This window comes from Miniopterus natalensis, chromosome 8 (assembly GCF_054644295.1).
Source record: "Miniopterus natalensis isolate mMinNat1 chromosome 8, mMinNat1.hap1, whole genome shotgun sequence".
Classification (NCBI taxonomy): Eukaryota; Metazoa; Chordata; class Mammalia; order Chiroptera; family Miniopteridae; genus Miniopterus; species Miniopterus natalensis.
The window spans coordinates 348,561-376,273 of NC_142088.1; the positions used below are offsets into that span (position 1 = coordinate 348,561).

Genomic DNA, 27,713 nt, shown 5'->3' on the forward strand with positions numbered 1-27,713 from the left:
TCGCCTGGGCGCGGAATGGCCGACCGTTATTAAGCTCTGACTGTGCGCCAGGCACTGCCAACAGCTTTCCCACTGGCTAGTCCTCACAGCAGCCCCGCGAGGTCAGTTTCGGCTCCTTTCATCAGCAAGGAACTGAGGCGGAGGTAAGCGGGCGGCCAGCACCCTCGCTGGGAAAGGCGTCAGACCAGAAGGGGCCTGGCGTCCACTGCGAAAAGGAGCCGGCAGGCCTGGCGGGCCCGGAGGCTGCACGTCCCCACACTGGCCACGAACGTGCGGTAAATCGGACCGGCGGGGGCTCACCCTCACCCTCACCCTCACCCCACCCTCACCCCACCGCCTCTCCTTCAACACGCCCGCACCCCGGACGCGCCTTCGCAGGTGCGGCCAGCGCCGCGCAGCCCTGAGCAGGAGGCGCCTCGCCCTCCCCGGAACCACCCTTCCAAGCAGCAGATACAGAAAACCGAACTGACACTGGGCCTACGCGTGAGTCACTCCACGCGCTGCCCCAAACCCTCCTCCACCTCCGGCACCGGGAAGAGCGGCGTCCCAGCGGCCGCAGGAACCGGGCGGGCGGGAAGGCGCCCCCTCGGGAGGCCGCCGGCGCCCCCGCGCCCCCCGCCCGCCCTCGTCCGGCGGCTCCTCGGCGGCGCAGCGCGCGCAGGTGTCCGGCGGTGACCACGCGGGTCCCACTCTTCGCGGCCCCCTCGGAAGACGCCCCCGGCCTCCGGGGTGAGCCCCTGGCACCTGGCGCGGGGCCCCCGGCCCTGAGAGGCGGTCCGGGGGAGGCGGCCCGGCCGGGTGCAGCCGGCGGCCAGCACCGCGCGCCCCTGGGCCTCCGCGGGCCGCCCCCGCCGCCCCGCCCGCCCCCGGGCCTCCACGCGGGACACTCTCCTCAGCGCTCATACCCAGACTCCACGCGCGGTACCTCCGCCCCACCGCGCACACCTGAGGCTCCACGCGGGGCACTGCCGCCCCAGGCCCACGCGGGACTCTCCCGGGCACCACGGGCCTCAGGCACTGTCTCCCACACGCGGCCGCCTCGCACGGGGCCCGCCGTCCTACAGGCCGCGCGGGCGTGGACTCCGCGCTGCACCGCCGTCCGAGGCGCCCGCGCCGCCGCGCCCCCCACGCCCGCCGCGCCCCGGCTCGCGGGCCTCGACTCCCGCCGCCCCGCGTCCGCGCCGCCCCGAGTCCTCACCGGCTAGACCGCCCGCGCCGTCCCCCGCAGCGGCCTCGGGTCCGGCGCCGGCTCCGCCCGCTCCCGACTGCCCGCGGGCCGCGCCGCGCCCCCGCCCCCGCCCCCGCGGACCCGCCGCCGATTGGCTTGCCTGGGAGCGCGGCACTGAATTCTGATTGGTGAAAGGATCGGGAGTGGGCGGGGAGGCGGGGGGACCTCGTGGCGTCGAATGCAAATCGGCAGACTCGACTGGCGGGGCGGGACTCCGTCCGGGGCGGGGCTTCGGCTGGGGGCGGGGCCTCCATGGAGGGGCGGCAACCGGCCCTGGGCGGGGCTTCGGCTGGAGGCGGGGCCTCGGCTGACAGGGAGGGAGTCCGTCCGGGGCGGGGTTTCGGCTGGAGGCGGGGCCTCGGCTGGCGGGGCGGCACCCTGCCCTGGGCGGGGCTTCGGCTGGGGGCGGAACCTCGGCTGGCCCGGCGGCACCCTGCCTTGGGCGGGGCTTCGCCTCTAGGGGCGGGGCGCGGCTGCCCGCCTTAGGGCTCCCTCCGCTGCCCCGGGTGCCAGCCACCCTTCTTCTTAAGCTCTACCCGTCGCAATCCTCGGCCTGAGGGCACCGAGCTCAGCCCGAGGCTGTGATGCGAAGGAGCCGCGACGCCCTCGGAGGCCCGCGCCCTTCAGCCTTCTGACCCCTCCAGCTTCGCGACCCCGTCCGGCCACAGAAACGCGACACCGACGCCCCCTCCCGGCTGGCAGGAGCACACGCCCCTTGTCTTTCCAGGGCCTCGGTGAGCCGCGCGCCCTCCAGGCCTCGCCCCACGCGCCCTCCGAACTGGGTGTGGTTCTGCTCCCAGCGGCCGCACAGGCCAAGGCCGCTGAGGTTAACCCAAAACCGACTGGGGTCGTCCTCCAGGAGACTTCTCCAGTGCTCCCGACCCGAGGCACGCCCGGCCCGTTTCCCAAAAGCCCAGGTGGGAGTAGGTGCCACTCCCAGTAGGGCGGCCTCACGTCCCAAGCTGGGAAGAGACCCCTCCCTCCTGTCCCCCAAGCCCTGCGCCGCCCCTCGGGATTTACATCGGCCCCGGCCACACCACCGCCGGCCCCCGCGCCAGGACCGAGCAGCTCTCCTAGCTGCCCCCAGGGTGACGCAAAGCTACCGTTAGGCCCCCGACAGGTGCACAGCGCCAGGGGGACGGCGACCTGGAGCCCGGTCAGGGGACCGGGTACCCCGCGGGGCTGCCGCGCATGCTGGCGATTGCGGGGACGGGCAGGAGGCAGCGGAGCGCAGGGCATGGGGACCGCAAGGCGCTGCAGGGAGCTTCACCGCCCAGGGATGGGAGTCCAGGCTGTCCCGGGTGGTCCGCGGCGTGGGCAGGGGGGCTCCAGACTTCCGCATCAGCCTTACAGGCCATTGTCTTAAAAATTTCTAATTGTAGAGCAACTTTCCTTACCGATCTTAGTAATATTTAGTAACGTATTTCTTCTATTTGTCATTCCAGGTATTTGTAGCTGCTGCCAGTGAGATCTTTTCCCACTAAAAATCTTTAAAACCTTTTTGACTTTAGAGAAACATCGATTAGTTGTCCCACTGACTGATGCATTCATTGGTTGACTTTTGCACTACCCCGACCAAGAATCAAGCCTGCAGCCCCCGCGCATCAGGAGGATGCTCTAACAACTGCACTACCCGGCCAGAGCGCTAGTAAAATTCCTTACTAGTGAGTCAACATCATTGAACTCTTACTAGTGCTAATTTTTTTCAGACACGCTTTCACTTTAAGTGATCGGGTCACCTGTAAATAATTCCTTTCCAGTCTTTATGGCCCTTTCCTTTGGGATGGGATCGCCAAAACAAAGTTGCTGGGTGCTGATGCTATTGGTGCAAATAACCTGACTTTAGACACGTTTGAAGGGCTTTGAACCTTTCCCAGAAGACCTGACCCCTTTCCCTAGGAAAGAACCAATAATGAGAAATACTCTCTTTAACCTCCAAACAATAGTGCTTTATTGATGAAAGGTTAGTTTCAATGGATATAAAATGGCTGTGTAAAATGTTTTCAAAGTACGTTTCTATAGGTAAAGAGTATTGCTTAGTAAAAAAAAAAAACAATTAGCAAAACTATTTAGGCTTGGGCACAAAAGAAAAAAGATTTAAAAGTGTAAAGCTGTAGGTCCACTCATCCCACATAACCATTACTAGGGGGCAGCCAGCCCCAAGGAGTTTTATTCATACACACAGGACTTACACAGACCACTTGCAAATGTCCCCCTGCCTCCCTTTACACAGCTTTTACCAGCAGTTAATAAATGCCAAAATAACCCAAGTAATTGGCCTTGGAGGTACTCTCAAACCATGGAACACTTTCTGTTAAAAACTTTGCACAATGTGCCTAAACCTAAAGCTTCTGAACTTCCACAACTGCTAACCGTGAGGGGTCAAGTTCTGTAGCACACTTCTGTAACTAACATTTTGACATGTTATTTTTTGGCCAAAACAAAAAACTCTCCTCCATCCTCGGATAAAGCATTTTCTTTATTTTAACCCCTCCTGTTAAGAGCACAATGAAAATAGTGAACGAGCACCTGCTCCCTCCAGATCTCCTTTCATCTGTCACTTTCTCAACTTCAGAAGAAATGTAGGAAAAAAGCAGGCCCTGGAGCATCAGCACCCTGAGTGCGTGCCAGACAGTGAGGGATGGAGACATGCCAGGAGGGAAGGGAAGGGTCAAGGCCACAGAGCACAGGAAACCCCCTGAAGCCACTCTGACTGGCAGCACCTGCAGCCAGCCCACGTGTACATGTGAAATGCTCTTTGCTTACACGATTGATGGGGAGATTTGTGTGACACACAATGAAGGAAACGGCGATGGCCGTGAACAGGCGAGACAGTGTGCACATAAAAAAATGAGCACTGCAATTTGCCTCCCAACAGAAAGTCATTAAAAAAAGAAACAATTAAAGGAAAGTCAAATCAGGAAAACCCGAATGGCACTTTGCTTCATGGGGCTGAGACCTCAGGGCCTGTGACAGGTCTGGGTTTGGTACCCACCCACCAAAGGATCCCAATTTCCACTCCTGAGGCAGATCTTCTACACCTGCAGTTACAGAAATATATTAAAGTGCAGTATAAAAATACAAAAGGTCAGTTTCTGAAGAGATCAACTGCTAATATTCCTGGAAAAGTTGTTTTTTAATTTAGTGGAGTAAAAAGAGTTTACCAACTCTCATTGTGTTGGTAAGAATCTTAGTTGCAATACGAAAACTGGAGCTATGGGTACTCTTTTTCCATAGCAGAGTACAACCAGTATTAGTGAGAACACTACAAAAAGTGGCTGTGGCAAGTTCTCTCTGCCCAGTGGTTTAAAAAATGACCTAGTATAAGAATCCTGAAACTTCTAAAATTTACCCCTAAAAGCCTGTTTTTAAAAGGAAGCTATTTAAGTATAAGGATATATCTCATTAGATAATTCCACTTTTTCACTTAGGAACAAGTGAGTTAACGGTGCTGTATTGTAGCAGCAATACTGGTCTTAGGTGTTGTGCTCAAACAGAAGCAAGGCAGGGAAGCACCTCCACGTGGTGCTCAGGTTAAGTAAAAGGCCCTGCTGTACCTTCTATGTCACTAGGTCCATGTCTCTATACCACTCAGGAACATCCGGGGAAAATATGAATGTTCTAGAAACAAATCAAGAGTGCTCCTCCACGACCAGCCACACCGTGTTAGCTGACTGAGCCCTGGAAATCCATTCTAACATTTGTGGTTGGTTAGTGGAAGAAAATGCAAAGTTCACGCACAAACTATAAAGTCTACCCTAGTAATGAATACAAATGCTAAAAGCACTTCATATAAAAGAACACATCAAAAGATTTTTAAAAAATTAAATTCTTGGGCCACAGGCACTGTAAGATGTGGATGGTCACCTCTCCAACAATTTCTTGAAAACACAGAGCTGTTTTACTCCTCCGGAATGTTTTATCTTGCAAAGTGTTTTCTGGAAAAACAAAACACAACACATTTAAATGGGAGGGATGCAATGCTCGCTGCTTTGACCATCAACTTTAACAGCATTATTTTTCTGTATAACAAAGAACACACATTGAGCAGAAGGTGGTTGGCCTCATTTGACCACAGAGTTAGCAAAATCAAAACATCATTTATGAGGCTCTGGGAAATTGGGAAGACTGCAAAACTGAAAAGAAACAAAACTATAAATCAGTTTTATGTACCTAAAGTAGACCCAATGAGCCACATGAGGGCAGGAGCCCTATTTGGTGACCACTGCCCCCAGTATGCTCCTCTAGGTCCATCTTTCATTACCTGTCCGTCTGTCATGGAGGATTCTGACAGGTGGACTCTGGGCTTCTTGCCTTCTACCTTATCAATTCTGCAATGTATCACCTAAGTCCGTCACTCCTGTCATCACATTCCTCCCTCTTTTCATCAACGCCCTCACACCTCTACAGGGAGGTCCCTAAAGTGCACTGCAGATGCCTGCACTCTCCCTGCCACGTCACTTCTCTCCCAGACCTGGGCCAGCTCAGACTGTGTTGTCTCTCTTCTAAGGACAGCAATTGCCTCCATCCAACTCCACGTGACTATCTCCTTTCTCTCAGGGTGATGCAGCAGCAGCCACTAAACAGCTCTGAATGCCCACCTGTCCACAGGACACAGTGATTCACAGTGACCATGGGTTGGAGCAGAGCTGTGGTGAGAACAGGGAGGCTAGCAACCTCTGTCAGGGTAACCCTGTCCACCTGGCGTAATTCACCTGTCTTGCCAACTTTGTTTTTGGCCTGCATAAGCTGTTAAACACTTTAAAAATTCTCTTTGAAGAAATGTTTTCAGCTTTAATGAACTTACAACCCTAACTAATAAAAGTTACTTTAATATACCGGTTTTCCTCTATTGTTAAATATCTTTGTAAGCTTAGAAAACAGAAAAAGTCTTTCCTAGACAGGAGAGGTGGTGGTTCCCTTCTCCTTGAGGCCAGCAACGACAGAGCTTCCACACACCAAACATAAGGCTTGAGGAGGCAGCAGCACCCGCCCTCACGTGCGGGCAGAATTAGTAACAAAGCTACTCCCAGGCTCACTACCTCACACGTGGTGCCCATGAACCGTGCCGTCCCCGTCTCCGCCCTGCATCTGCAGCTGCATCTGTGCCTGCATCCTGGCGATCATCTCCTGCATGCGGCGGAGCTGTGGGCACAAGACAGGGACACGTCACTGGGTGCAAGGTCGCTATCCTTTTTTTTAATGTTTTTATTGATTTCAGGGAAAGGAAGGGAAAGCGGGAGAGAAACAGAAACATCAATGATGAGAGAGGTCACTGATGGGCTCCCTCCGGCACGCCCCAGAACGGGGGATTGAGCCTGCAACCTGGGCATGTGCCTCAACTGGGAATGGAACCCAGACCTCCTGCATCCTAGGCTGATGCTCAACTGCTGAGCCACGCTGGCCAGGCTGTCCCTTATTCTTTTTTTTTTCTTTTTAAAAAATATATCTTTATTGATTTCAGAGAGAGGAAGGGAGAGAGAGAGAGAGAGAAATATCAATTATGAGAGAGTCACTGATCGGCTGCTGCCCGCAACCCGGGCATGTGCCCTGACCAGGAATCGAACCCCAATCTCCTGGATCCTAGGTCAATGCTCAACCGCTGAGCCACGCCCAGCTGGGCTGTCCCTTATTCTTTATGGGTGTCCTGGGGGGCATCACTTGTATGCTTTCTCAACACAGGACAAAGAGTTAACCAAAAAACCTCTTACAAAACAGTAAAACGAGTAACTACTCAACAGAAAACTGAGCAAATAATAATATGTGATTCAACTATGAAACAGAAATGATTAACAAACAGAAATAAAGACGAGAGGAGAGGTTTTTTAAGCCTAAAAGGTGGGAAAGAGACTGAGGCTACCCAGTGGAGAATGTGAGTCCCGATAGCCCTATCCATTCTACCACTGTGGTTTCTATGTGCTGAAAAGACCTCGATTTGCAAGAATTTTAAAACATTTACACCTAAAATTCCTTCAGGTAACATTTTCTTTTTTTAGAAGTATTTTTATTGATTTCTTTGGAGAGAGAAAGGGAGGAGAGAGAGAAACGACGTGAGAGCAAAACATCGACTGGCTGTCTCCTACACACCCACTACCAGGGTTGGAGCCAAAGCCTGGGCATGTGCCCTGAAAACTGAACGGGTAACCTTTTGGTGGGCAGGATGTTGCCTAACCAGCTGAGCCACACCAGTCAGGGCTTGGTTATGTCTTAAACATCTAAATATTAGCTCTATATTGGATTAATTTGGCCAAAGAAACCAGCCTTATTTTTCGTTTCCAAAAGGCTGCCTGTCCTGGATTATTTACTGAGTACGTCTGGACCCCACAACTCTACAGATCTCACAGCAGCTCAGTCAGAGCACAATCCTACCCTTCCAACCTAGCTCCTGACATGCACTGAGTCAGCCCCCACACTTGGACCAATCTCTCAGGGTGACTGCCGCTCTGACTCTCCATAACCAGCAAAGCCAGCCTCTTCTCGTTAGTCCATTTCCCACAGCTTCCTGTGTTTCCCCTGCTTAGTCTTCAAAACAAACATTACAATTATCTTATCAACCTCTCCCCTCAAAGTAAAAACTTGGCAAGTACACCCAACTCTGCTGGAATCACATTAAATTTAGAGATTAATTTAAACAAAATTATGATCCTTGTAGTCAGCATCCTATAAAATTGTCTCTCTTAAGTTTTTGAAAATGGTCCGTTTTCTAGTTTCTTTCCCCATATCAGTCCTACATATTTCTTTGTAAGTTTTTGCTAATGGTTTGTGAATGGCAGTATCTCACTGTATTTTCTGATCAGTTATTACTGATGTACAGGAAAGCAGATCTGTGAACATATTACAAGATTAGTCATGTTACTAATTTCTCACTGCTTCCAAGTTTTTTCATTAAGTTGCTACTGGAGGTGAGATAATACATGTAAAACAAGAGGCACGTTGTTACGTAGAGCTGTGTATAAAGCACATTAGCTACGTGAAATATGTTCCTTCTTAAAAATGAGGAAAACTGCAATAAGCTGGTTATGAGCAGTATTCTCTGATGTAAGCTGAGCAGCGTCAGACTCCCCAACTCACCTCAGCTTCCTTCTCCAGCAAGATCTGGTCTTTATTCACGTCGTCGTTTTCCACTTTCCTGTGAGTTGGAAGGAATTACAATTATGACACTGCAACAAATGTAAGTTGGTTAACTGATGACAGGTAACCAAAATACCATTACACTTTGTTTCTGAGAAACGCATCTACTTAGAATTACACATACTTATCACTTTTCTAACGACATGAAGAAATAAGGGTGAAAGAACATGAGATGGAAAATTCAAGAGAAACTGAGCTGGGGTGACACGCCCGACTTTACCTACTCAAAATACAGAAGCTCCTTTCTCAAGAACACTCTCTTCTGAGTTATTCTTTATGAACACGGACTGACCATCACACTGAACCTAAGGAACAGGCTCTCGGTCTAAGCAGAGGGGGGAGGACAGAGGCCCCAGCTCATGAGGACACAGCTTCTCACGCGCGAGGCTGGCCCGGGCCACTGCATGCTTGTCTGCTCCTCAGTGGGATCTCCTTGTTGCCTCTACCTTTCTTAATGTCTAGTCACCACATAAGAATAAAGCAAACTTCAATGTACACCTTGTATACATATGCACAGATCCACCACATCTTACAGTGTATTTCAGTGAACTATAACAGAATATTCTTTTCATGAATGACGTGTATCACTTATTTATTAAGTTCTATGTGTACATGTGGTTTTATCAGGTGTGTATTAGGTCTCAAATGAAAACCCATCAGGATGGGAAAACGGAAGAGCCGAGTGAGGGCGGCCATGTGCGTTTCTGAGGAGTAGACCTGCTGCTCCCGACCCTAACCTTAGTGGGTGCACTGCACTTTCTTAATGGCAGGTGAGTCTGTCCTCATTTACAGACAGACTGACACTTAAGAAGGCACCCAACACGTCTCCGGTCTTTCCATCTAAAGCTGTTCTGTTCATGCAGATGATTAAAGCTGCTTTTAACAGGCTAAAAAGGGCACAATTTGATTAAATTACCAACAAATAACTTAGAATAGCTCGAGAAGGAAACCAAATCATGTTGCTTCGAGGTCAAGAAAGAAGAGCTAGGCACATACAGGGGGACAGCAGCGTAACTTGGGGTGAAAATGTGGACAGAGAGGGATAGTCTGACTTAAGTAGTGACCTGCCGCCTCTTTTGAGCCTCTCAGAACGGAAGTTCTCGTAATGAAGGTCCTGGGTCACCTCCTGGAGGTCCTGCATATGAGTGCTGGAAAAGAAAAGAACACACCAAGCTGGGCTCCACGCACGTGCCATTTCCATGGAGAAAACCACCAATCACGGACACGAAAGAACCCCTGGGACTAAAACCCCACTTATTACCTGGTAAATTGAGCACAAAGTTGATGGAATTTGGGGATAAAGCTATGGAAGTGTCTACAGAGGTGTATCTCCTTGCTACCATAGTAAATGCGAAGGACACCCACCCAGCAGGGCCAGGTTAAGAGTCCCACCACAGGGCCTCTTCCACAGGCACGGGCAAACTCTGCACGAGGCCATCATCCCTGGACCGGGCCAGATGCACAGAGACACTAGGAGATTTTTAGATAAACAGTGTCTGAAACAGAACACACTTTTCTGCAAGTACTTCTAGAAAGCATGCAATTCAAGTATTCAGGACTTAAGCTTAAAATTTATATACCAGAGAGTTAATTAGCTTAAGCTATGGAGAGAAGCACAAAATGAAGGGTGAACATTGAAGAAACAGAACTTGGAATCTTGTAATCACTGTATAAAACATTCCTGGGTTTTGGGCCGAGTTTTTACAATATGTAAGCACTCAAGGAGCAGAAATATGACATGCCTGTCACTCAGGATCCAGGGAACGGACTGAGTGATGGCAAAAGAGTAGCCGGCTTTCCCTCATTCTCAGAAACATGCAACTGACGCTAAAGTGACCCCTTCAGCCTCCACCTGACAGGATCATGACAGCCACGAATGCATCCCTGAGGGGGCTGAGTGTACTTTAAATGTCTTACATGGGGATTGCACTACGCTTAATAGACCTTGAATGGTAAATTAAGTGGAATTTTTAGTGACTTTAATTCACTAAAATTGCTAAAACCAAGCGAGACACACGTGGCATGTAGAGCAATTTCTGGTTGCTCGGTGTATCTATATCAGCCACTGTTTGAACTCTTCCCATTGAAGAGGGATCAGATTTTAGCAGTGCTCTTTCTTTTAACCTCTGCATTCAGGGGCAACAGCATTACATGTATAAATGTAGAATCTATTTTTAGAGGAAACACTGTTTTTGTGGTAAGGGCTATTCTGGCTGCTAGAACTCAATCGAGGAATCTCCACGCTAGAGTGGGGTGACCCTGAGAGCACCTGAGGCTGACCAGCAGTGGCAGTGGCAGGGCATCCCAGGTGGCCCCCAAGGCAGATCCAACAAGGTCCTCCCTGGAGCAGGAGGCAACCCATGCTGGGTGTGGCCACCTCAGTTTAAATCTAGTCTACTTTTAGCCTCAAATGAGGCACTAGGATCAGTGAGGGAGAGTGTACTGAGCTACAGGTCACAGGTGGAGCTGTTCAGATAATTCCAGAGGGCCCGCTGGTGGGGGCCTTCTGCATCATGCTGTGGCAGCACCACTGCAGGCACAGTGCAGGCCCTGTGCACACCCACGCTCTTTGTGCTGGGCTCTGCCAAGGGGAGCGCACGGGCATCTTACATGAGCATTGTCCTCAGCTTCAGAAAGTCGTTGTGCTCTGGGTTCTCCACCTCCACGACACCCCACGGATACAAGCGGCCGCGGACCTTCTTGCCTTTGGCTTCAATCAGCTGATTGGACCCAACCACAGAGAACGGGATACTGGCCTAGAAAGAGACCCAAGGTTTGACCAGCTCCACACAGGGATCCCCACGCTCACTGAGAACACGGGAGCAGCAAAGAGGAGACACCTGGCTACTACCCCAGGGTTACTTGGAAAGCTAATGGTGCATGCTGTACTTGGAAGTGGAAGACATATTCCACACGGGACCAACTGTAGGAAAACAAATCAACTTGCAATTAAGACTTCTAAGCCTTACAGAGCCAGCTGGGTCATCATACACTTAAAGCAAGCCTACCCAGACAATTTCTCAGTCAAGGCTCCAGGACAGGCCTATGCTGGTCTCCGTCTGAGGGCGGCAGCAGGGGCAGGGCAGTGCCTGCACCTGGGGCTCACCTTGAGGAGCCGGGTCTGCTCTTTGAAATCCTCGTCCTCATCAGACTCTGCGTCGGGCAGGTGGTAGATCTTGATGTTATGCTCTTCGATTTCATCCAGAATCTGAGGCAAAGCCAGGAGCAATGCTAGCCAACCACACAGACTTCAGTCAAGCCTAACTCTACAGTTTGGACGCTTCTTATGCTGACAACCCAAGGGAAGAGAGAGCATGAGCCAAGCCAACAGGGAACACCCACTGCTCCCGGACCGGTTGTGTGTTTTTGGTTAATCCTCACCAGAGGATATATACTTTTTCCACTGATTTTTTGGGGGGGTGGCTGGGGGACATCGATGTGAGACAGACACATGGAATAGTTGCCTCCTGTATGCACCCTGACCCAGGCCACGGACTGAACCTGCAACCCAGGTCCATGGCCTTGACCAGGAATTGAACCCGAGGACTGAAGCACTGAGCCAAACTGGCCAGGGCTGAATTTGTTCTTAAGGTGACTTTTGGCCTCGCATGACCAGAGACTGTCCAATGAACACACTGTCTGTGGCAGGACAGGTGAGGGCAAGTTAAAGGGATTAAGGAGAGGAAGCCGGACCATAGAGCAAGGAGAGCGGGAGAGCATGAGGTTCCTTTAGGTCAAGGAGGAACACACCTGGAAGAAACCAGATAAGAAGCAGGGCGAGACAAGGCCCAAGATAAAAGAGATCAGCGTTCAAAATATTTAAATTCATTTCAGAGTTTGAAACCAGCCCTAAGTGTCTGGATATAGGATAGATATAGAGCATGCTACCCAGACACCCCCTCCCCTGCCTCTGAAATGAATGTAACACCTACTCAAGGTGAAGTTCCCTTAAGCAGGAATTGCTAAAATGCTGACTAGCATAAAAATACTGAAGCTTTCAGGGGATCCTCCAAGGGCCCGAATATTTCCTAAAAGACTGGTGGTCACCTGAGACGGTAAAGGAAACAGCTGAAAAATGTGAGTACATACAATTCAGAAACTCTGCTACAGAAAAGACAGCCTGAAAAATGTGAACATGCAAGTAAGATGGTGACATAAGAGTTACCACTTAAAAACAAGAGTAAGTCAATGAAAAGAGAGGTGAGGCTCTGAAACCTAAGAGAATGCAGCCGAGGGCATGGAGCATGGGGACCAACCCCGCACCAGCAACCCGGACGAAACACGTGACAAAAACTGGTGGCACACCAGGAGTGCTGCGGAGACAACATGCTCACTGGCTGCTTCTGGAGCAAGTCTGTTTTGAGGGAAATTTAGCCATCTTTTAAGTATTTAAATATGCATCAATTTCCTTTCTGAGAACTTGCCTTTACAACTGACAGACGATAGGTGGACCCCAGTTCACCACATACACTCTTCTGAGTGCCTACCGCATGCCAGGTCCTGTTTCAAACTCTTGGAAATCATAAGCAAGCAAAGATTCCCGCTGTCAGGGACCAAGGGGTGGGTGGGAAGACCCAGAAACACCCTGAAGAAACAATGTGCATGCCGAGATAAGGGCGAGGGGCATGCTGTCTGTGTGGGGGGAGTTCTTAGAAAGTCACGTGGCAAAGTCACACATACGACATAATCCTATTCTGTAAAAACAAACACATAAAGAGACCATGTTTTGGAAGGACAGATACCTGTTAACAGTGGTGGTTTCTGTGGATAATTAAAGGAACTCTTATTTGTAGAATATGGCGTATGAGCTTGGACTTTCTCAATAAGCATACAAATAGGTGTGTAATTTAAAACAGGGAAGTGAAGCTCAATGGGAGAACAGGGACCACGGTCAGCGCAGGGGCTGCTGGGAGGCGGGAAGCACAAAGGCAGGAGGACTAACCACTTCTGGCAACCTCTAGAGCCAAAGGCAAGCCCCTCAGGCCTTCTGACACCAGACTGTGAGCATTAGTACACGTTCCCAGGTGAGTGTGGGGGGTGGAGTGTTTAGATGGAACAAAGAGCAACAGGGAGACGACCCCCGTTCACACTGTTACCCAGAGAATGGCGGGGCAGCTGCATGCCAGCCACCTTTTAAACACTGGAGGGATGTGCACCTAAGATGAGTTTTGAGAAACAGTAGTAATTTGATACTTCTGTGAAGACAAAATACTAAAAAGTTACAGTGTAAGGTGTTGGTTAAAGCCACCCCACCCCTCCATCTCACTCTGTTACAGGGCTCCCCGTCACTCACCCTTTTCTTCAAGCGCTCCCGCTCCTTCAGAGTGAGAGTGTCTGCTTTCGCAATGACAGGCACGATATTGACCTTGTTGTGTATCGCCTTCATAAACGCGACATCTAAGGGCTTCAATCCGTGTCCAAAGGGCGAGATGAAGTAGAAGCAGCAGTGCACCCTGTTGTCCACAATGTGACGTCGGTTCAGGCCGCTCTCATCATGCAGGTACCGCTCGAACTGTTCGTCAATGTAGGAGATGATGGTCTTGAAGCTGAGACACACACACGAGGATCATGGGTACAAAAGGCAGGCAGGCCAGCCCTAACTTCAGAGACAAAACAAGTTTCCTTTCCCCTGTGCCTTACCTACCAAATAGAATTCTGTAACTCATCTATAAGACAGAAGTGGGAACTGATTCAACCTTTTGGCAAAATGGAGATCTCTGGAAACTGTGCCAGCGCTAAGGGTCGGGGGTAAAGTCAGAATGGAAGAGGTCACAAGAGCCTGTGATGACTGAGTGGAGAGCCTGGGCTGCCAATGCGTCCAGGGGCATGTTGGCAGCAGCAGAACACAGGCGAGAGCAGGTGGTGGAGACGGGCAGCAGCGCAGCCCAGACGCCAAGGTTTACCTGCAAGAGGGCAGCTCCCGAGGAAGGAGAGAGGCCTCCCCCACCCTACCTATCTATTGCTGGGCACTGGTGCTTCCTGCTCCCGGGAAGGACTGGGGTCTCTGTACATGAGCTGGGATTCTCGGCAGGGTCCTAGGAAGTCTGCTCTCATCTACTTGTGCATTTCCCTGTTTGAGCAAATGCCAGTGAGCAGCCATTCTCAGGCACTAGGTCTTGAGTGACTGAGAGGTTCAATTTCCTCAAATATGGAGAGGAACACTGGACCCCAATATCACGTCCACTGGCTGAGACTCAAATCAAGACAGAGGGTTGACTATGCCATCTCAAATCTCACTAGGATGTTCTTAGAGGAAAACACGTATTCTCTGTGAAATTCCTTATTTTAAATGTCATAATTAATGTGCCTTAAACCGTTCCATTATTTTACCTTATCCAGCTACTCCACACCCAATAATCACTCTTCAACACCACACATTTAAATACAGCAGAACAGGTGTGAACACATGCACAGCCCTCAGCACTTCTGGTGTCGTCCCTACAGGGTGCCTACCAGTCCCTGCAGTTGATGGCATCACCATAGCCGGGTGTGTCCACCACTGTCAGGCGCAGCTTGACCCCTCGCTCTTCAATTTCAACAGTTGAAGCCTCGATTTGGACTGTTCTTTCAATTTTCTCTAAAAAAGAAACTCAGTAAGAGTACATGCCTTAACATCGAGCTGGTTTGCAAAAATAAATGACCTGTTAGTTACTTTATTATCATCAAACAAGTGACTTGAAAGTCACTACTTCTCTGTGAGGAAGGTTTTCAGAAAGTAACATGAGGATTATGTACAAATTATCCCAGAACCAACAAGGGAAATGTTGAAGCTAAGACTAAAGGACTGCCTGGGAAGGTAAAAATACCAATAAGGAAATTATATTTTCCTGGGACAAAAAAAACAATTTATGAATTCCTTTAAAAGCTGAATAAAAAAATGCCTGTGACAGGGCTATATGTCTTTGTTGTGGCAGCCCAGGCCCTAAGCTCTGTGAACAGTCAATTCACTCAACCAGCATTTACGGACAATGGTGTCCTGCGATGGAACACTCAGACCCCTCACCCCGCCTCCAGTCACCTATGGTCACACAGCTTTCCCACAAGAGGTAAGGCTGTCACTTGGTCCTCCCATCATACACAAAATACAGGCAGGAACTATTTATGACACACTACAGACAAAAAACTCGGAGGAAGGATCCACAGATATGCACTCAGCCTACAACCTGAACCCAAGGACATAGGTGCAACATCCCTTTCCCTACCTAAATGTCGTCTTCCTTGGATTTACATCAGAACAAAAGCAAAAACTACTCAAGGGTCAGGCATCAAACATTAATCATGCACTCTTTAGCAACGTTCATGTCAAGCTACACTTATGAGAGTGTAGGAACTTTTATACCTGCAGCTCCAGGTATGATTCTTTCTGGGTAGAGATCCGTCAGGAACAGGCTGTTTATGAGAGTCGATTTCCCTAGACCCGATTCACCTTTAAATAAAAAGGACATTGTCATATTATCAGAATGACATTGTCATATTATCAGAATGACACTGTCACGTTATCTGGATGACTGTCTGCCAAGGGTTTATGCTAGGCCTGGCACTGGGCTAAGTGTCCACCGTTCTCTGGATTCCGTACGATCACCACAAATTTGGTACAACTCTCCCAATTCACTGATGGGGAGATGGGTGCTCACAGGCCAGTCACCCACCCAGAGCAGGGCCTCAATGTAAATTCAGTTTGTAGGGCTCCAAAATTCATACACAGTAAGATCAGAAATATGATTTCATCTCTTCACAAATGTGTAGAATGGACTTTGGAGGGGTCCCTGTTTGATAAGTAGAATGCAAAGTAGGTTTTCAATCATGAGTTTGCCAATCATTTAATGTATCACATTTTCAGAAAACCGAACACATCTCCTGACCAATGTCGAGAGCATGCACCTCCCAAGCTGTGGGAATGGGAAACAGGAAACCCCGAGACCCTGTGTACTTTACCTTCTGCAATTCCCCCTCCCCACTTCCTGTTTTAAACACCTCTGTGTCCCAATACTGGCAACTGCCTATGTCCGGCAACTTCCCTCTTCACACTGCTGAGTATAACGTGACCAATTTGGGCAACATGTATTCACTACAGTATTTTATGAGTTAAGAATCTCCTTCAACTACGTATTCTGAATATTTTAAATTTAACTTCAAAGAGATGCAAAATACCAAAAATTAAATCTTGTATCTGAAGGAAGCATGAACAGATTCCACCACTTTGCAGTAGGTTATCACCTAGGGCATAACTGTGCATGGGAAGTGCTTTGGGACTCGGTGCCTGGCTGTCTCCTAGGCACCTGGGTTTGAACCTCCCCTGCCGAGTCCCGCAGGACATGTGGAAGGAGCACCCACGTTTTAAAAATCACTGTTGGTGAGACAATCAGGAACAAAAGAGTGAATGTGAAATGTGCAAACATGTAAATTAGGACTGCACTTTAATTACACTCCTATTTTTGCAGATGCAAAGGAATATCAAAAGGGCAAAACCAGACTCACGTGTAGAACATGTCCCGGTACAGGAGAATAAATGTGACCAAATGTGTACCGCCATCCAGCTGTCCTTGCAATGAACTTTCCAGCAATCCCCTACATCTTTACACACCTGAAGGGGGTCTGACCAACATGTGCTAAGTCCTTTCTGAGTCCCTGGCACAGGTCTGGGTGCTGGGACACAACAGCAAACAGGACAGAAAGTCCCTGCTCTGTGGAACTTTGCAGTCCAGTGGGGCAGACAACAAAGTCACTATCACTAGCTGACCTGTGACAGTGGAAAGGGGACTATCATGAAGACATCTGAGAAAAAGTGTCAGAGCAGAATCAGCCTCTTTTAAAAAGGCAGTCCTAAAACCCTGGTGGCTGATTCTAAATTCTGAATCTTAATTTTAAGGGTGTGATTATTTCACTTGGGATAGCTTTGGGGTAACATCTATAAATAATCTACTAACTCAGAACATGATGCTGTCCTTGAGCTGAATTCTGAGAGTGCGTAGCTCTGCTCTGTTCCACTGTCACTAATCTCTCTCCTCTAGGGGGTAGTTTCTCAAATAGGTGCCTTTAAATGGGGAAAACACACAAGAGATTTGGACCAGTGTAAACGCATCACTGTCCAAAACTTCTACACAAAACATATGAAGTCCACAATCTTAATTTAGTTAACCTGTAATAATAGTGACAGCAAAAGACTGGTTGGCGTGGTGGTCTTCAAAATTTATAAAATGGCTCGTTTGCACCCATTAGAAGGAAATACACAGCATCAGGCACAAGGTGGCGCCACAACATGAAAAATATGCAATGGTGAGAAAAGTGGGGCTTGCTTTTACAATACAACTTCGATCCCATCAGGCGAACAGTCAGAGGCTTCAGATTTTAATCTGAGGCTCTATTTATTTTTTAATCCTCACTGGAGGATGTCTTTACTGATTTTAGAGAGAGGAAGGGAAAGAGAGAGAGAAACATTGACTGGCTGCCTCCCATACGTGCCCAACTAATGCCTGAATCTGCAACCTAGGCATGTGACGTGACCTGGAATCAAACCAGCCACCTTTTGGTACACAGGATGACACGCCAACCAACTGTGCACCACTCAGCCAGGGCTGAGGTTTTCCTTTCCAAACCTGGGCTAAAAAACAAGCAAACAAACAAACACACACTTAGGCCAAGTTGGGAATGCCAGGAAATAAAGTGCTTCCTAGCCTGGGGGAGTTTTTATTCACATTTACTTTTGATTCTAATCAACACAAGAAACTGTTTCCTCCACTTGTAACACCAGCCTTTCCTGAAGGCCTCAGTGTAAGTGGTCAGCTTTTCTGCCCAAACAACTCCTGTCACGTGCAGAACTCCTGAACCTACAGTTACATCGGCATATTTGCTTAAAGCGTTTTGTTTTCTCAGTTTCACTCTAATGCTCTTGTGAATTTGGTCACACTGAGCATCCTATTGACTTTCTACCAGGTAACATATTTGGCAATAAACTATACATACATATATATTTTAACCTTTATCCGAAGAAAGGGAACTTTAGTTCCGGGCAAGGAGTGGGTCTCGCTGGCCGAATTTAAATGCTGACGGAACTTAAATGCCATCTTTTAAAGGTTAAATACTCCGAAACCTAAGCATATACGTTCTTTTTTACAGGCAAAAGGAAAGAAACCACTATTTGTACAGTTGATCCTGGAAAATATATGGAGTTTGTATGATGCTGTCTTTTAAATGCCGTCTTTTAAAGGTTAAATGTATCTTCATTGATTTCAGAGAGAGGAAGGAAGAGGGAGAGAAAGAAACATCAATGATGAGAGTCATTGATCAGCTGCCTCCTGCACACCCCCTACTGGGGACCAAGCCCACAACCCAGGCATGTGCCCTGACCAGGAATCGAACCACGATCTCCTGGATCCTGGGTCGATGCTCAACCGCTGAGCCACGCCGGCCAGGCATACCAAGTTGCACTGGCCAGGAATCGAACCCGGGCCTCCCGCGTGGCACATGAGAATTTCACTGAACCAATCCTTACTATATTTTTAATCTTGCTTTTCTTATAAATTGAGCCACCATCCCACGATTGTGGGAGACTAATAACTTGATATAAGTTATCATCAACTGTCACCATTTGAGCAGACCCTTCAGCAGCATGGTCATCACACACTCTTATGGATGACCTGCCACCAGCTTCCTCCTTTGATGTCTATAAACAACTTGTTTGCAATTTCAAATTCCTTGCAGATTGCTGCCCAAACATCTGTGGTCTTTCGTTTCCATATGCTTTGGCATTTTGTGAGGTTTCTCATTTCCTTAGAAGTCCACCAAAATTTTTAAAAACTACATTTTTCCAATAACCCCCGACTTACAAGTTGGGTGTATTGGGATTTTCCTGATACACCTTTTTCTTGAGCTGCTAATAGTTACAATAAAAACGTTGAGGATTTTTGGTTAACTTTCTGGTTGTTTTCCACTACCCAGCTTAACCGTTACCCCCCCACTTCACTGATTGTGTATGGTTTACATGTATCTCAAATATAGTTACAGGCACTCATTTAAACAGGACAGTTGGATTAGTTTTGACAACAGGATACACTCTGATAAACTCCACTCAAGATACAGTATCTCCCTACCACTCAAGAGTTACCCTCCTAGCCCCTACCGTGTGCAGACATCAATCTGCTTTCACTCCACATTGGTTTTGACTATTCAACAACTTCACATTCTCTAGCTCATTCACGCCTTCTGTCTGGCTGCTTTTGCTCAGCATAATTAGCTTCTGGGATTACTCTGTGCTGCTGACCCACCAACAGTCCAAGTCTGTTTCCTGAGCCGTGTTTTACCCTCTGGGTCCACAATTCATTGGCCTGCCCTCCTGCTGCTAGACACCGGTCCTTCCTTTTACTTTGCTGTGTCCACTGACATACAATTAACAACATAGTTGTGTTCAAGTCCGTCACTTTGCTACATTTTTTCTATTTGTCTCATCTCCTCTTTTCTCCTGCTTTCTTTTGGATTGAGCACTTTTTAATACTGTATTTTTATCAAAGCTAGTGGCTTTTAGCCAAATCTATAGTTCATAGCAGAAAGCTAAGCTTGTTATGGTCCTGCAGAAACAATATATGTTATAACCCATGAAAAAATATACCCGATAACAGAAAAAAATCAAGTAACCATTCAATTTCAAAGGACTTTAAATAATAATTAAAAAAAACTTGTACAGTAATTATTACTTGTTTAAAATACATCCACTACAAAAATGTAAGGAGTTTTTTTTTGAGTATTAAAGAAACATACTTCTAATTAAACATTTGTATTAGTTATCTATTAAGATGTAACAAATTACTATAAAATTCAGCAGCCTAAACCAACAATAAACATTTATTATCATCTCACTGTTTGGTCAGGAATTTCGGATTGTCTACAGTGAGTGGTTATAGCTTGGGGGGGGGGGGGCTCTCATGCAGTAATAGTGAACGTTAGCCAAGATGGCTGTAACCACAGGCTTAGCTGAGGCTGGAGGATGTTTCTGAAACAGGTCACTACATGGCTACGGAAGGCCTTAGCTCCTTGCCATGTGGGACTTTGCTACAAGGCTGCTTGAGTGTCTTCCTAACACGGTGGCTGGCTGCCCCTAGAGTGAGCCAGAAGGCAAGGTACGGCACAGTATCTTTGTGACCCAGTCTCGAAGTCACACACCTTCCTTTCTGCAATGACCTACTGGCTACACAGGTAAGCCCTATCTATCACTGTGGGAGGGGACTAGAAAGCTGCATGAACACCAGGAGGAAAGGATCACTGGGCAACACTGTGGAGGGTGGCTACCATGATGAATACGAGCTATCACTACATATAAATGACAGAAAAATTGTAATTTTACTCTCAAGCAAAATTTTCTAAAGAATTCCTCCCCCTCCCCACCAAATTCCCAAGTTATTTGATTCTGCCAACAAAGGAATAAAGGAATTCCCTTTGACTTTATAGGTCATGCTATTATTACAACCGCAGGTTGGGAAGGCAGCTAGCCACATATTTAATAAGCTTGAAAGTAAAAGTTAATTTCTTACCGACCACCATCAGCGTGAACTCAAAACCTTTTTTCACTGATTTTCGGTGAACTTGATTAGGAAGATTTGCAAATCCAACATAGCCAGGAGTTTCTGGATTTATAAATTGAGTTGGTTGTTGCTAAAATAAGGTTTTACAAAAAAAATAAAATACCTTATCAGTTGCTTATAAGATATAATCAAGCTGTGACAAACATAGGCGTTATTAGTTCTCATGAATTAAATGTAAATATACACAGTACATAAGTAACACTTTCAAAAAGTCACTTCTATCAAAAACTAATGGTATTCACTTAAAAACATTATTAAAAAGAAAAACCAACCCAGTATTATTCCATACCTATCTGCTGACCTAAAATTACATTTCCATTAAGCAATTAAACAACGCATAAAAAGATAAATGTATTAGGTGTGATGCATCTGTGTAAAGTATCCAGGAAATAGTCATCCCCCTTGTTATAGTCCTAGCTCCACGGAACAAGTCACAACTTAGGAGTGGGATATTGAATCTTTACCTTCAAAGACCAAGACAAAGAAGACTGAGAATGAGATACAGCTGATAATGCTAAGTGTCAATATTCCCTGACAGATGGACACCTGATAAGGACAGGTGGTCATGGGATACAGTAAAGCTATAGAACTGGGCACTGGCACACTATAAATGGGAGGAAATCAAGACATCGATTTATTTTCTAAACGTATATTCACATGTGCACACGAGTAGTAAGAACATTTATAAGACATCAGTGGTTATTTCTGGGTGACAGAATTATGGGTAACTTTTATCTTCTTACTGGTATTCCACAGTAATAATTGTATAAAAAGCAAAACTAGCATGATGCTTATGCATCAGATACTAATACCCCAAATTCAAAAACAAAAGGCAAAAAGAAATAACAACCTTGCAATTTCAACAAGTTCTACTCTCCTCGACAAGTCTTTTAGAAGAAATTTATTTAGAGGCTCTGCGCTAATCTGCAAGAGGTAATATAAGCCAATTTATCATGTCGAAGAGCCCCATCAATTTCATCATGATAAATTATTAGAATTTTAAATTATTATTTGATTAATCTGTTGGGAATGACTGTCAACAGACGCTAAATGGATTGTTCTTGATGTATTTACAAACAAGAAACTGAAAATCTGGAGGGAAAATCTCAAAGCTTTTTAGGACAATTAAATTAGAACTTTGCCTTAAAGAATCAAATAGATCAGTTGTATTAAAAGTGAGTCATAAATTTTGACTGTAAACAGTTTGAGAACATAAAGCAGTTCCTCCTCACACTGTAGATACAGGAGCATGTTCTTACCTTAGACATCTTCAGTGAAGTTCAGCCAATCTGTAAAAACATACACATGTCTCCATAAAGCATACACCTATTTAACTCAGGATGAACTGACATGAAAAAGACTTGCTTACACGTAAGGCATCAACGGCTTGTTTTCACTCAGCTTCTCAATTACATCAACTACTTCCCCAGAAATAACATCTCATTATAAAGACAAATTAGATGAGTAATTAGTTCATGAAAGCAGCGATACAGACCTATGTACAATGTATACAACATTCCATATTTTCAAGAATATTCAGACTTTCTTTCATAATGAGTACATTTCAGGCCTATGGTCACAGTCACGCCAGGAGAAGGCAAGCTTCTCGACCTCTGCAACTGGGCTGGGTCTCCTCCTCTCTTTGAACCTTTTCAACGAGAAAGGGGTGGCAGCTGTGGGAGACTCCCAGTGCTCCTGAGAACATTTTGACACTGGGGCACACAGAGCAATGTGAACTATATTTATAAGCAAACGGAAAGGACTGAAGGCATTTGAGCGTTTGAGAAATGTGAGTTTAGAGTTATGTGGAATTTTAATGAAAGTTTTAGAAGCCCTGAAACTTTGGGAAATGTTTGGGGCCTAACTTTTTTGGCAACAAAGAGATATGGAGTCAAATTTTATTCCCTCTGGAGTTTAGAAACTTTATTAGAAAGCTTCTTTCAATTTCCTGCCCCCTATTACTCTGAAACCTTAACATTCCTGAATACTACAGGCTAAGTTTCCCTTCCAACCACCTCTGAAGAAATGAGGCCCCTGCACCCTCATGTACTGTTTAGTTAACCAAGGTTAAGACAGGATTCGCAAGCCTTAACTCTATGGTATTGTGTCACAGAACAGCTATACTCCTGGTGCTCCTTTTCAGCGGCCCACTGGAAGCCCTACTCTCACCTGTCTGGATGAATGAGAGGGAAAGGAGGAGGAGGGTCAGATTAATACTTATATGCAGTCCATAAACTACGTATTTCTTGCTAGGACACATCATCACTAAGGGTGGGAAGGGGGAGTACTGGGTGAAGCCTAGCCCTCAAAGTAAGGACTACTGATAAGGAGCAGGTGAAGCTGGACCTAGATTGTCCAAAGTGCTTTCAGCCTAGGTGGTGGAATTAAGGTAGGAGTAAAGAAAGTGGGAATGCTGGGCAAGAGCAGCAGATGAACTAGAGAAAAGCAGCTGCTGGATTATGGTAAAGCCCTCACTTGATGTTTCCATTAGACTTGGTTCTGAATTTTTTCGTGCCTCTTCAGCATCTACACACGAGTTTCTCCTGTAATTTGCTCAAAGAGCCATGCTTCAGGTACATTTCTAGAATCTAACTGCCAGCAAATATTTCACCAAGAATTTTGGCATTTACGTTAATCAGAAAGACCTACAGGTAGCTCGCTTTTTCTTAGGTTTCCACCTGGGTTTATTAAAGTTGTGCTGTCTCCATAAAATAAACTGGCAGTGCTTCCCTCTCTTAAGTAGTGTCTTACATGACACTGGCATTATCTGTTCGGGGTTGGATGGAATTCAGCTCTAATTCTGTCTAGTCTTGGCCCCTTTTCATTGGTAGAACTTTACTGGGCTGTTCAGTAGTATTTGTTTTAGTAAGGTTTTCCAATAGTTGGTTCCCTCAGATTTTCAAATGTGTGGCCGTCTTGATACACGTAGTCTCCCGTGCCTGTGATTATATCTTCTTTTCCATATGTATTTGTTTTTCTTCTTACTGGGCCATCTAAGGAATTTGTTTCAAAGAACCAGCTCCTGGATTTATTCACCCTTCTATTGAGTTATTTTGTTCATTTCTTCTTTTAAAATGACTTTTAGAGAGAGAGTGGGAGAGGAACGTCTAGAGCGAAACATGGATCAGCCACCTCCTGCACACCCCCTACCAGGAATCGAGCCTGCAACCTGGGCACGTGCCCTGACCAGGAATCCAACTGGGAACCTTTTGGTGCACGGGACCACACCCTACCAACTGAGCAATACTGGCCAGGGCCATTTAAAAATTGATTGATTTTAGAGAGAGAAAGGCGGGGTGAAAGTAGGAGTGGAGAGAGAGACATCAATTTGTTGTTCCACTTATTCTTATGCATTCATTGGCTGTTTCTTGTATGTGCCCTGACTGAGGATTGAACCTGCAACCTTGGTGTATTGGGACAATGCTCTAGCCAATTAAGCCACCCCACCAGGGTTCCCACCTCCCTGTTTTAATAGAGCTTGATTTGTAAACAGCTACTATAAAACTCTCTCTTAAAAGTTGCTTAAGTTTTCTTCACCGCAGTTACATAATTTTTAAAAATTTTGATTGCTTTTTTTTATGCCAAGGGTGGGGAATGTTGGGCCTGTGGGCCCTATATGGCCCAAGAAATCATTTGGTCTGGCTCTGCCAAGGCAACCGCAGGCGGCACTTGAAATTCAATAAATCTAGGAGCTTTTATCATACATAGATTTTAATCCTCACCCAAGAATTTTTTTCCCCATTGCTTTTCAGCCGGGGACGGGGACGACGACGACGGACGACACACATGACATCGATGTGAGAGAGACCTGGAACACTTCAGCCCATGGGCCCACGCTCTAACCACTGCGCCAAACCAGCTAGGGCCATTGGATGATAACTTTGCATGGCCTGAGAATGACGTTATAAGTATCTGAATGGCCCGTGGCAGAAAAAAAGGTTCCCCACCCTTGCTTTATGCTATTGACTGAATCACCTGGTTTTCAGTGAGATCCATACCAAATTGAAGCACTGTGATTAATTTTAATTTGGGTGCGGACCAATTGGATCCCCCAAACCTCAAAAATGCAGTCAAGTGAAAGTTTTATTCATCAGGTTGTGTTCAACCTAGCATTGTAGATGCTGTAACTTGTTTAATTTTTTTTTTCCTCCTTGATTGATGGCTTCCTTTTTCCACAAAGTAATACTCTAACCCAAACACACAGAGGAAACCAACTTTTCCAAAACAAAGGATGAAAAAGAGATGGGTAAAACTGGAGTCTTGGCAATAGAAACATACCTTGCTGGTTGGCACTTATATTGGTGGACTACCTATAACAACCATTTTTTGGCATGTTACTCTTCTATTTACATATGTCATCCCAGTCCACAAAACGACCCTGCAATGTAGGACCTGGAAGATTCGTACTCCCTTGTCCAGAGCCCATAGAATGTTCTGGCATTGATTCTTTGGATTTGAAGAAGGTACATGTACAATACACCATGTAACACCCTCAATAACATCTGGGGAAGCACCCCACAATCAAATGCATTTTATGTAGTGACATGTATGATCACTAACAAAAAATGGGATAAATTTGAACTATATAAACGGATCTCAATGAGTTTTGGTGTCCCCTCCCTCTGGAAAAACAACAAAAGCTTTCTTTTTCAGCAGTTTGTCTTTTGAGTTGGGTGTAAAAAGCAACCTGAATCACACTTATGAATGGTGAGAGGAAGGTTTCCCCTCACCCCCCTCGGTCACCCTGCTAGTTCAGGAGCAAATATGACCCAATCAAAAAGCCTTTTTCTCTACTCTGGGCTGCGGTGCTGGGTGAGAGAAAGATAGGCAGTGGAAAGAAATACCAGAATACCCTTTATAGTCGAGATTATGGCCAAGATTGGACAAAGCAGCACACACAGCAAGTTAGGATGCTGGGTGGTGCAAAGAAAGCCTGCGTCACAACTACCACAAATGGAAGCCATGAAGCTCCAACTACAAACACCAGGAAGGCGGCATGACCCCTTACACCACCGCGTCTGTCGGCATGGTGGTGTGGCTGCTTTGGAACATTAAGTTTATCCTGAGGAATTATAACAACTCGAGTCGTTCAGGAAATATCTGGGCCTGCCCGGTGTGGCCCTGTGTCAGAGCTGCCGCCCTTGGACCAAAGGGTCTCAAGTTCGACTCCTGGTCAAAGGCATGTACCTCAGTTGCAGGTTCCTCACCTGCGGGAGTGGTAGGCAACCAATGGATATGTCCCTCTCACTTCGATGTTTCTCCCCCCCCCCCCCCACTTTCTAAAAAAATAAAAAGTAAATGGGTGAAATATCCTCTGGTGAGGATTAAAAAAATAGAAATATTTGAGAACTCACTCCACGGGGGTCACTGTGCTAGGCAACAGGTAAGGGTGACTAAATACACATCCCCTACCCCTCACAGGACTCCGCTGTCTACGGGACAACCGCTGTCAGGGTGACAAAGGCCAACACCTACTGCAGCAGGAGGAAATCTACCCGTCCCAGTCCTGACTGGGGCTGGACACGCACGAGCACAGAAGGTAGCCGGGTTTCAGGCGCAAGAAAGGGTTTGGGCCACAGCCAAAGCTGAGAACGACCACAGCAGTTTGAGCCGGCTCCGCGTGGCTGGGTCACGTGTCTCGGAGGGGAGACGAGATTAGGGTGGTAAACTGCAAAAAAAACGTCGAAAAGCAAACGGTGGCCAGGCCCTGCGGGTCCCGGGGCCCGCGCGAGAGCCGGGGCTTCACGGAAACAAGGGCAGCCGCAGGCCGGCCTCCTCGCCTCAGGCCCTGCACGGGGCAGGGGCTCCCGTCCCCGCCCGATACCCCGCAGTCAAAGGGGCGGCGCGGCCTCCTGCAGGCCTCCCTGCCAGGAGCTGGCGACATCGCGTGTCCCCGTCGGGGCGGCAACAGGACGGCAACAGGACCGCCGCACGACAAAAGCACCCGACAGGCCATGACCCGCAATCTGCACTCCCCGCCCCGGACCCCCCCCCCGGACCCCGACTGCAGGTCCGGCACCCAGGCCGACCACCGAGGCCGTCCCACGGACGACCCCGCACGGCGAGCGAGGGGTCACTCGGGTTCTCCCGGGACACACCCCGCCGCTTCCGCCGGAAGGCTCCCGGGGGGCGGGGGCCCGGGGAAAGGACGGAGGGGCGCGGAGGGGAGGACGGGAGAGGGCCCGCGGAGGACCGGGGGAGGGGCGCGGGCGGGCCCAGGCCCCCAGGCCCCCAGGCCCCCGCCCCTCCCCCACACCGCGCGGCCGCCCCGGCCCGCGCCCCCCGGGACTGCCCACTGCCGCCCCGAGCGCGCCCCCTGCCCCTTTTGTGTCGGCCCGCAGCCCGCACCCCGGCGGCAGCGGCGGAGACCCACGGCGAGACACTCACCGCCGAGGAGCGAGGGCAGGACAAGACCGACCACCGCGCCGCGGATCCACCCAGCGCCCGCCGTCCGCTCGCGCCCGCCCCGCGGCCAAGCGGATCGCGTCAGCACGTCGCCCCGCCCCCTTGCCAACGCTTTCCGCCCCTCCCCCACGCGCCGGCGTCTGAGTGCGCAGGCGCGGGCCGGTCCGCGCTTTCCGCCTCTGCGCAGGCGCCGTGCCCCTCCCACGGCGGTTGGCCATATAGACGCTGGGGGTGGGGGGGAGGTCAAGCGTAGCCTCTTCTCCTTTACCAAGATGGCGGCTTGTCCCTGTTTCGCCACAGTTCCCACCTTGTGAGCCTGATCTCCTTACGCTGGTAAGACTGGAACAGGTAACGTGATACTTCGTCTGTGGGTA

General features: G+C 48.1%; 2 protein-coding genes across 3 annotated transcripts in view; both read right to left on the minus strand.

Moving 5' to 3' along the window:
* FARP2 (FERM, ARH/RhoGEF and pleckstrin domain protein 2) overlaps positions 1 to 1,272 on the minus strand; it is a 76,658-nt gene extending 75,386 nt beyond the window's left edge. Inside the window, exon 1 of the mRNA XM_087819460.1 lies at positions 1,199 to 1,272. The gene's annotated coding sequence lies outside the window, so the exon portion shown is untranslated. The remainder of the gene's footprint in view (positions 1 to 1,198) is intronic.
* A 1,883-nt stretch (positions 1,273 to 3,155) lies between these two features.
* SEPTIN2 (septin 2) lies at positions 3,156 to 27,713 on the minus strand. Of its 2 annotated transcripts, none has more exons than XM_016203645.2 (12): positions 27,647 to 27,713; positions 22,194 to 22,223; positions 20,884 to 21,004; positions 15,699 to 15,785; positions 14,813 to 14,936; positions 13,653 to 13,905; positions 11,466 to 11,567; positions 10,970 to 11,115; positions 9,424 to 9,507; positions 8,300 to 8,357; positions 6,271 to 6,373; positions 3,156 to 5,166 (listed from the first exon to the last, which is right to left on the minus strand). In XM_016203645.2, the coding sequence occupies exons 2-11, from the start codon at positions 22,200 to 22,202 to the stop codon at positions 6,272 to 6,274; spliced, it is 1,086 nt and encodes a 361-aa protein (XP_016059131.1). In that variant the 5' UTR covers positions 22,203 to 22,223; positions 27,647 to 27,713; the 3' UTR covers positions 3,156 to 5,166; position 6,271. The 2 variants fall into 2 exon arrangements, with proteins under 2 accessions (XP_016059131.1, XP_087675589.1); XM_087819463.1 differs by lacking the exon at positions 27,647 to 27,713 and adding an exon at positions 27,322 to 27,400.

Bases quoted from the DNA above. Each gene is read 5' to 3' on its own strand.
- SEPTIN2 (XM_016203645.2), bottom strand. The intron at 14,937-15,698 runs GTATAAAAGTTC...TTTCTTTTTTAG, and splicing joins AATCATACCTGGAGCTGCAG to AGAAAATTGAAAGAACAGTC. The intron at 8,358-9,423 runs GTCACTACTTAA...TCCAACTCACAG, and splicing joins AGGCTCAAAAGAGGCGGCAG to GAAAGTGGAAAACGACGACG.